General features: G+C 36.6%; 2 protein-coding genes across 6 annotated transcripts; both read right to left on the reverse strand.

The window, feature by feature from the left end:
* Positions 1-2,509: 2,509 nt before the first annotated feature.
* LOC145088932 (prolyl oligopeptidase family protein) lies at positions 2,510-6,851 on the reverse strand. 5 transcript variants are annotated; one of them, XM_079027417.1, is made up of 7 exons: positions 6,677-6,851; positions 6,282-6,513; positions 4,849-5,423; positions 4,570-4,758; positions 4,459-4,488; positions 3,276-4,367; positions 2,510-3,188 (listed from the first exon to the last, which is right to left on the reverse strand). In XM_079027417.1, the coding sequence occupies exons 3-7, from the start codon at positions 5,266-5,268 to the stop codon at positions 2,637-2,639; spliced, it is 2,283 nt and encodes a 760-aa protein (XP_078883543.1). In that variant the 5' UTR covers positions 5,269-5,423; positions 6,282-6,513; positions 6,677-6,851; the 3' UTR covers positions 2,510-2,636. The 5 variants fall into 5 exon arrangements, with proteins under 5 accessions (XP_078883543.1, XP_078883541.1, XP_078883546.1 ...); XM_079027415.1 differs by lacking the exon at positions 6,282-6,513; XM_079027420.1 differs by lacking the exon at positions 6,282-6,513 and having other exon boundaries at positions 4,849-5,448.
* A 340-nt stretch (positions 6,852-7,191) lies between these two features.
* On the reverse strand, positions 7,192-9,071 carry LOC145088934 (E3 ubiquitin-protein ligase SINAT5-like). The gene is made up of 3 exons (XM_079027421.1): positions 8,556-9,071; positions 7,901-8,287; positions 7,192-7,813 (listed from the first exon to the last, which is right to left on the reverse strand). The coding sequence occupies exons 1-3, from the start codon at positions 8,727-8,729 to the stop codon at positions 7,403-7,405; spliced, it is 972 nt and encodes a 323-aa protein (XP_078883547.1). The 5' UTR covers positions 8,730-9,071; the 3' UTR covers positions 7,192-7,402.
* Positions 9,072-9,783: the final 712 nt, after the last annotated feature.

Raw genomic sequence — 9,783 nt, forward strand, 5'->3', positions numbered from 1 at the left:
GGCCTAAAAAGAATGTATGGTCATGTTCCTTTACCCTATGGATTTATAGATGGAGCCTTAATTTGAAAGTGAAACCTTTATCTTTGTTATTATTATTATTATTATTTGGAATAATTCCAAAAATAAAATAAAAATATTAAATAGAAAAGTGAATTTAATAATAATAGAGTGGTTGTGACAATTAAACGGATAAATGGACCAATTAAGTTTGGGCAAGTTGAAGGACAGCCGGTGACAGGCCCACCACTCAACAGTCCACCACTAGTTACTTCACCATCACCAATGACCAAACCAAACCTTCACTCCACTCCACTCTACTCCACTTACAAAATACAAAATACAAAATACAAAATACAAAATACAAATGGACCAATTTACAAACTCGAACTTCCTTATGAATTATGCCCTGTAACTAAGGAAAATATAATAATTAGCATTAGGCTATATAGAATAGATAAGCTAATGTTTGAAAAATATCCATATTTTATAATCTTACAAGATAACTAACTAACTTTAATTTATAGGTATTCTAAAATAACGAATTCACAGATGAAACTGATCTTGTCGACCAAAGCTGTCTAAAACTATTCTTAACAAATTGAAATGCATACCATTAGGAAGGGAAGGACTGTTCATTGTACATGTGGTTTGGGAAACGTCTTTAATTTGTCTGGAGAGGTTATTTATTTATTTATTTATTTATTTATTTATTAATGAGGACTTGGGGCGTTACGTTATTAAACTTATATATATCATCCTATATATGTGATAAAAGATGAGGATGAAAGCGAGCGGACATTTGAGAATGAAGTTAACGTTGTCTATTTTAGTATATTGTTACTTCAAACTTAAGTTTGACCCACAATACTTTATCTTTTTGGATTTTCATTCTTTGCTCTCAACCAGAATAATAAACATCAATGATAAAATATTTTAGTTACATGTTTAAATACTTTTTGGCACAGAGATTAAACTTAGTGTTGTTATCATTTTGTAATAATTACAACAAAGGAATAAACTTAAAAATAAACTGTTATAAAAAAAGAACACAAACATATATGTTTGAAACAAATTTGAAGTAATGTTAAATTATTTTAGGAGCTAGGGCGGAAGGAAAGATACGAAACAGAGGTTGGTCTGTGGTAAAAAATTAAGAGTTTTAAGTTTGAATTTTACAAATGTAATCAATTCTCTAAAACTACTACTTCAGTGGTTATATATAATGCCAAAATTCTGTTTTGTTTACATGTTTTATTTATTTTTTAAATGCCATTATGCCTTAATAACATAACTACAGAATAGTTAGGTGCAAAGTAAGGATAATATCCATTTATATAATATTTTTAAAACGTTCTTTTTAATTATATGACATCATGCATGACATGTACATGAATCACAGGAACATATTTTATTTTATGTATAAAGATTATGTCTTTTGAGTAACAAAAATTACATATGAAATAAACCCCAACAATCCAATCGATCTCGGAAAATCATATATGTTGATATCAAAGAATTTTCAACAACTACGTACCGTTATATATAAGATAAGATTACCCATGAAATTGAATATCCGAGTTGGTAGTAGGAAATTCTTACTTTTTTTTTTTTCACAAACTATAATTGTATTAAGGGTGGTGTTTATCTATCCTACATAATTATTTTTTTAGCATGCAAATCTCGACGTTCAGTTTTAAATCATCTCAAACCAACTTGTTCTTTTATAAATTTTATGCAAAAACCAGTTGTATATTAAATTTATACATGTTTAAGTATGTCGATTGTGTCTATGATGTTGGAAAAGTTTTGTGTACATGTAATCGAAGTCTGCACTTTGGATCGTGTTGTTGGATATATTTCCCGAAAATAGGAGAACTTTGGATCCTATGTATGGTCAATTGGTCATGGCCTGGTTTATATGAAATCTTGACCGGAAGAGAGAACTTGACGTTGTTGGCCTATGAATAAACAATAACGGTGGTGCTGGTGCATGAAAAAAGTATTAAACATAACAATAACACTTGGTATTTTTTTTTGCATATATCATTCTAAAAAGTTATTTATTATTTATAAAGCTGAATTCGAAAACAAAACAATACAATTATGGTATGGTGGTGCACAAAGGGTAGTTTGGGTAGCATCCACTAGTGGTCACAACCATCATAAAAGAGAAAAAAAATCAAAATATAATTTACAAGTCAAATCAAATTTATGAATGATTTTAGATGACACGTCGGCCCATTCATACTGAAAAAACGAATTACATAAGTGACTTATCACAGAACAGAAGAGAAGAAAAATGAGATAAGCTTGATGTTTTAAAAACAGAAACTAAATGGACCATCCATCACCAACGCAATCTCTACAACTCAAATGCCCTCTCACCATAACTATATTTTAATTTTACTTTACCTTCCTCGCAAGTATTTGTACGTAATTTATATTTCTGATTTTGTAAGTTTTTTTTTTTTAATTAATTAATTAATTAATAAAAAGAACCAGCTGGAGGTTGAGAAATGAAATCTTGTTTGAGTCCAACACCATCCAATCCATCATATTTTTGTATATTATATGGTCATAAAATAAAAGTAAAACAGGTGAGCTGAGAAAAAAAAAAAAAAAAAAGAAATAGTTATTCATAAAGCGGTTTGAATGAAGTCCCAAATTCTTTGTTCCATGTAAAGGCGATCCTTGAGAGGGCGAGGCATATGGCGTGCATCCGGGAACAGCAACAGCTCGTACGGCTTGCGAGCAGCCACCAAGGCATTCAAAAGGCGGGCCGTATGCCTGAAATGAACATTCTCATCAATCAACCCGTGAACCAACAAAAGCTTCCCTTTCATCTTGCCCACATGGTTCATCACCGACCCGAACCAATAACCCGTTTTGTTTTCATCCGGCATACCCATATACTTCTCTGTGTAAAACGAATCATACCCGTCCCATGAGCTCACAGGCGCACCGGCAACCCCACACCTGAACATCTCCGGAAACCGACACAGTGCCATGGCCGACAGGTATCCTCCGTAGCTCCACCCGTACAGCCCAATGTGCTCCGCTTTCGCCAGCCCTTCTTTTATCAGCCATTCCGCTCCCGCCACCTGGTCCTCCGCGTCATAACGCCCAAAATTGTACTTCACTGCACTTTCAAACTCCAGCCCTCGCCTCAAGCTACCCCTGTTATCCATCTATAACAACAACAACAACAACACATTTTAGCATATTTATTATAGATACCACTTTAAGGCTTTAAGCTAAAAGGTTTTTGGACTAACCTTCCATACTAGGATGCCTTTACTTCTAAGAAACTGAGCTCTCATATCAACAGTGTTGGCCCACGAATCGCTCACAAGCTGTACACCCGGACCACCATACACAGCAATCATGGTTTTATAAGGCGGAGGTCCGAATTTTGCTTCGTCCGGTTTATATAAAGCCCCGTATAGAAGCGTCCCGTCTTTCGCTTGGATTTCAAACATCTTTGGAGGGTCGATCTGTAATTTCTTCACTCTTGGGATTGTAGCCGCTTGTTGCTCATAAAGACACCTAATCAGGGACCCATCAAGCAACGAGCAGAGTGACACTCTAGGAGGCGAATCCAGAGACTCATGAATATCTACAAATTTCTGCATCTGATGATCAAGCACCACAATGTGTTTTCCCTTACCAGGTGTCAGCTTCACCGGCCTTTCTAATTCATTTGCTGGAAGAGACAGTTTAGCACGATAAAGATGACACTCGAGAGGCCCGTCTAAGGTTCCGGTGAAATATATGAACCCGGAGGCTTCATTCACCCCGACAATCTGTTCAACCATCCATTCACCTTGCGTTATGGGTCCCATGCACACACCGTTTTCATCATGCAGATAAACATGTCTATATCCAGTTTTTTCACTGGCCCATAAAAACCCGCCTCCTTTATCCAAAGGCGTGAAGCAATCGTGCAGATTGATCCACTTGTCGTGTTCTTCAACAAAGATGCATTTTCCTTTGCCTGTTTTGATGTCAAACTTGAGGAGCTTAAGTTTGGAATGAGACCTGTTTAATACTTGGGCGATCACGGCATTTCCATGCATCCAGTTGACTCTAGCTAAATACTCGTTTTCACCATCGGTCCCACTCCCACCGCAGCAAAGATCCATCCAGGTGACGGCCCCACCAACAACAGGGACAACACCAAGACGGACCTTCACATTTGTGGCCCCCGCAAAAGGGTAGGCGTGTTCTTCTTGAGCCTCTGAACCGGTTGTAGTCTTACCCTGGTGCATGATTCTGTAAACAGGTATTTCAGATGAATCCACCTCCGTAAAAGCTATGCATTTGCTGTCTGGGGACCACCAGTAACCATTCCTTCGATCCATCTCTTCCTACAAAACAACCTCAAAACAAGCTCATTTCCATACGCCAAAACAGATATATATATAAAATTAACAACCAATTTGGGTGTGTGACTCTTACCTGTGCGATATACTCAGCTACAGCATGTGTCTGTCATCATAAAACAACAAACAGATTGTTATAGTCATACAAGTAAACACAGCTTTTGGTCATGCAGTTACATTGCCTAACCTTAGTGGTCCCATTAGCGCCAGATGTCAAGCGTTTGGACCTGTTGTACAAAAGATCTAATGCGTGTAGTTCATGGTTTCTTACATAAGCAAGCATAGTACCATCCGGAGAAAGATGTGGATCAACAATGGGAGAGGTATCACTGGGAAGCTTCAGCTGTGGTTGTAAAGAACGATCCATGAAATATATCTGCAAAAAAAAAAAAAGTAATGCCATAAAAAATAAAAGAAAAAGAAATAATTCATCAAGTATAAAATAGTAAAAGAAAAAGACACCAACCCCAGCAGGCAAAGGCACCATGATTGTGGTCTTCTTGGAGCTTGTTTTCACCCATTCATAGCGTGTCACCCCCAAACCACGCTCTCTTGATCTTTCCCTTCTAAACTTCTCTTCTTCTGATAGATTATCTTCATCAAGACCACCATCGGGTGGGCTAAAAAACACTTCTTGCTTACAAGTTGTGAGATCAAAGATGAAGACTTTTCTGTTTAATGTTTGATCCGGACTATACAAGTAAGATATAAGATTATCATCAGGACTAAAATTAACTGAAGTTGGAGAACCGTAACCGGGTAATGGGTACTGCACTATCTTCTCAATTGAAAAAGGAATCTGCTCATCAACACTGTCTGGCTGAGGCATCTTGCTCTTGCATGTCAAATTCGAGTATTTCAACTTCTTGTTTTCACCGGATTGCATCAGATTCACGTGTTTACCACAACAATCAAACTATAAAATTCAATATCATCATTGTAACCATCACAAATCTTCTTCGATGTCCAAGAGGGATCAGATCACACACAATTTGGTGGATGAACTGCCTAAGCAATTACTTACTCATTACATATATGACTCTGCAGAAAAAGCCAGCAACAACTCCTAAGTAAAGATGGATTTGATTAGAAAGAAACAGACATCATTTTTTTCCATTTGAATCACCCACAAGGAAAATAGCATTTGAAGTTCAATGATTCAGACACACAAGGCCACATGACCATATCCATTTTAGTGAATTATTATATTGGAACTCAATTAGGATGCTAAAACAACCAACTACTTGACACTTCAGCAAACAAAAATTAGCCAACAGTTTTTTTTTTTTTTTTTGAAAAGAGAAAATCAGCCAACAGTTGAAGAACTTATGGATTAACAAGCATAAAACTCTTTAATTATTGGAAATGATAATGCCAGAAAAAACTAATTTTAATTTCCAATAACTTAACATATGACTTGATAGATCAAAAGTATTGTTTGGGAATTAACTTTAGGCCAAATGCATATCCCAAAAGTGATCTAAAAAGGGTTCTATTTCTATATGATATTTTTGAAGCTTAATTTCCTTTTGGGGGTTTGATTAAGTGAGATTTTATTAGGTTTTATCGCCCAAACACTAAGAATTACAACCGCAGAAAGAAACAAACAAAACAAACGGCAAAGAGATTAATCATGAATCGCAAATACAACATTGATAACACAAAGGCAGTACGACGCAATCCAATGCAATAAGTTTCCTACAATCAGTGATACCGAGCGGATACCTTGGTTTCGTCAATGCCGTTAAAAAAAAACAATAAACTAAAAAACGAAACCGATTCAATCTAAGAGGATTGAAATAAACCCTACCATAAAACCCCACGCAAATCGATTTGTTGATGGAAAACTGCTGTAATTAAATGATAAGCATTAAAAAACTTATGAAAACCGAATCGAACCTCAGAAAAGATACGATTTTGTGATCAGCAAAAGTTCCGACATGTCGATAGTGACTGATTTGGAAATGGGATCGGATAAATTAGTACCGACTATGGAAGTTGTGAGGAGTATTCTCTTCTGAAAATTAGACGTATATTGGAGAACTAAAAAAGTTCAAATAGGGTGGAGATCACAATTTACGATGCATTGACTTTCTGGTCAAATAATTTCCAATTCTCCATTACCTATATTCTGCATTATTCATCTATCATGAGCAAAATTATGCAACAATTTGTTTTGAATCTGATCCTACATCAATAAAGGATTGATTCGGTTTTTCTGATGGAGAAAACAGAACACTGAACAGGAGAAGCGATAAGAGAGAAATAGAGAGAACTGAGAAGGGAGAACATACCTGATTGATTCCAGCGGGGAGCGGACGAGCGGTGATCACTGATCAGCGAAGGATTGAGCGAGGGTTTGAGCGGGCCGACTGACGAGCAGGGGCCATGTTTGTTGACGATCGTTGGACTTTTGGAGTTCTGGTTCGGATTATTGGAGAGCACAACCCTAAGTTTAAATATTCAGGCCTGATTTGCATAAAAAAGTATTGGGCTGTAATAAATCAGCTGGCCCTTATAAAGATGCGCCCCCCCTGACAATTAATTAAATGGTTTTGAGACACAACTGTATAGACCAATATCTGAATATCTCTTTTGCAGAAACATAGCAATAAGGACATGATATCATCACTTCTCAAACGTGAATGAAAATACAACAAGTAAATTTGAAACAAATATGGTCTAAGTTGATGACGTTTCTTGGATTAGTAAGTAGCAAAAACAACAAGGACTTTTTAAGCCACGGCCACCTTTTTGTTGGTACGATTACGAAGAATGAATTATTTTGAAAGGAATTGAAATATGTATATATGGAAACAAGAAACAAATTCTTATATGTTTTCTCAATTTTTGTTTGCGGTATGCACAATAGGATTGGACTGTGTTTGACCTGGCAAAAATATGCATATGCATATGCATCTATCTATCTATCTTCAACTCCACACATTACATTCGAGATATGTAAATGTTGTTAAGGTACAACCACAAGAGACGTGTAAAAAAGATAAGATGATATCTAGTCATATAAATTGGTTGGGTATGGGTATGGGTATGCAGAGCACCCCAGCAGCAGCATCTGTAGTAGTGGTAGTAGTAGTATTGGTCTGTTGTTGTTGTTCTTTCCATATCCTCCCTGTAACTCTGAGTTTGAGCTCCTTCCTGTCACCACCTGAGAAAAAAAGTGCCATGTTTCTCTGTATTATGAGCCCATCATGACTGTCCTTCACCTTCCTATGACTATCTCTTATGCTCCTCGGTGTTCCTTCCCAAATCAGCTTCCTTCCATTCCCTCCAACCTCTAAACTGTAGCTGTAGTTTCGAGCCGCCACCTCATCACCCATAAACCGCACAAACGCCATGTACACAGGCGCCACTCCCAACTGAAACGCTTCAAAATGCAGACAGAAATACTCTCCAAAACAATTGAACACCTGAAATCAAACACAAAACTCTTTTCTTTTGTTTTAAACAGAAAGAAAGAAAGAAAGAAAGAAAGGTGTTAAGTCTGTCTGTCTTACAGTCAGCATCCAGGTGGCGTTTTCAACTTCACGTGGGTTAGATTTAACATAACGATGGTTAAAGGTACAGCCTGTGTGCATGTCTACTTTATGGTCGTCTCTCAGATGTGTAACAAGAAAAGGAATATCACCCGTGACTGAGCATTCTGATCCAGCGTATGGGCAGTTATAAGGTCTGAAGTTGCATGACATTTCGTGTTTCAGCTTGCTGTAATACGGGAATGTTTCTGGGCATCCTAATGAGTAATATCTGCATGGGAGTTCAAGAGATTCTGCAACTTTCTCCAATGCTAAACATCTGATATCTCCCAGTTCTTGTCTGCAAGTTGGGCATCGGTTGTGCACTTGTGTTTTACAGGTCGAGCATAACGTGTGCCCATTCAGACACTGCACCAAACCAAACCATATTTCATAACTACAAATGGCACAACCACAAAATCTACCATCACAAATTCATTTTAAGTTTTTCTGTTTCGATGGTGAATTTTCGTTAATTAGTCTGTGATTTAGGGCTAAGTAATAATATGTTCCCGTTTTGATACAAAAACTCAGACATGGGACCAAATTGCGAAGAACTTGCCCTAATTATACATTTATACTTGTAATCAAATCAAGAAAACCCCATGATTCAAGAATTAAGGTAATAGATCAAAACCTGATGAATTGGAGGATACATTGAACCGGTGCAAACTGGACACTCCAACAGTTCATGAACACTTGTAGCAGGAGGCATTCCCGTGTTAGTACGAGGCTTCGGACCGAAATTTTGGATCTCTGCACCTTCTACTCTATTGGAAGATGATACACACTCTATATTATCCAAATCCATAATCTCTAACCAAGAATATGCTATGTTTTCGGCTCGATTTCCGAAATCCGATACGAAATCCAACAAAAGATTCAAATCCTAATCGAATTTTACTAAAAGAGACAAAGCCTTTTTCAAGAGATCATCAGATCGATGATATCCAGGGGACATGAAGAATAAGGATCAAAACTCAAAAGGCGAAGGAAACAGTTATGAAACAATCGAGAATGAATCAAAGCAGCAACGAGTGATATTTGGCGTTTTTAAATTGGATATTTGGAACGAGTCATTATGCTAGTTGTTTGAGAAGTTTCCAAGACCAAATGAATAGAGAATTGGCAAATGGGGATGAGTTGGAGGGAAAAAAAAACAAAGAAATGATTGCTAAATTGAGGGGTATAGGCTGGCACTTGGCATGGCACCAATCCATCAAGAAACCCTTGTAAGTTGTAACCACTCTCTGAATTAGTGTAACTGAATTTAAGGTTAAACCACCTTTTTCTTAATCATTCCTAATTTAAAAAGAGAAAATGACAAAAATAGTCATTTACACTAATTGCATTACAAAAATAGCCAAAAAAAATCGAAATTACAAAAATGGTCACCCATTTCGCAGATGAAAAGGTCCCATCTGCGAAATGGGCTTCTCATCTGCGAAAGTACAAGTACCTAAAGCACAGTTGTGCTTTAGGTACTTGTACTTTCGCAGATGAGAATTTTTTTTTTTTTAAGTTTGAATAGGGTTAATTTCGCAGATGGAATAGGTCCATCTGCGAAATCCTCTCAGTCTATCTGCGAAATGGTGTATTTTTTTGTATTTTTTTTTTTAAGTTTGACTATGAAATGAATTGGTTTGACTACGAAATCACGTTGCTATATAAAAACTTTTGTAGAAAAAATATCATTTTGGTTGTTATTTGTTTAGGAACTCTCTCTACAATTTGCTCAAAAAATGATTGAATATTTGGTTTGTCTTGTAACCGGTGGGAGATGGCAAGTTAATGGAACTAATATGGAATACATATGTCCACAGGGAGGTATTTCTGAACTCGCTTTGATATTTTCTGAGTATATT

The sequence above is a fragment of the Lactuca serriola genome, chromosome 2, assembly GCF_051521515.1.
Source record: "Lactuca serriola cultivar US96UC23 chromosome 2, Lser_US96UC23_V15, whole genome shotgun sequence".
Lineage (NCBI taxonomy): Eukaryota > Viridiplantae > Streptophyta > Magnoliopsida > Asterales > Asteraceae > Lactuca > Lactuca serriola.

Bases quoted from the DNA above. Each gene is read 5' to 3' on its own strand.
- LOC145088932 (XM_079027415.1), bottom strand. From the start codon at position 5,268: ATGCAATCCGGTGAAAACAAGAAGTTGAAATACTCGAATTTGACATGC. The intron at 4,759-4,848 runs GTTGGTGTCTTT...TTTTTTTTGCAG, and splicing joins TGGTGCCTTTGCCTGCTGGG to ATATATTTCATGGATCGTTC. The intron at 4,368-4,458 runs GTAAGAGTCACA...GTTGTTTTGTAG, and splicing joins TAGCTGAGTATATCGCACAG to GAAGAGATGGATCGAAGGAA.
- LOC145088934 (XM_079027421.1), bottom strand. From the start codon at position 8,729: ATGGATTTGGATAATATAGAGTGTGTATCATCTTCCAATAGAGTAGAA. The intron at 8,288-8,555 runs GTTTTGATCTAT...GGTTTGGTGCAG, and splicing joins TGTATCCTCCAATTCATCAG to TGTCTGAATGGGCACACGTT. The intron at 7,814-7,900 runs GTAAGACAGACA...GTTTGATTTCAG, and splicing joins ACGCCACCTGGATGCTGACT to GTGTTCAATTGTTTTGGAGA.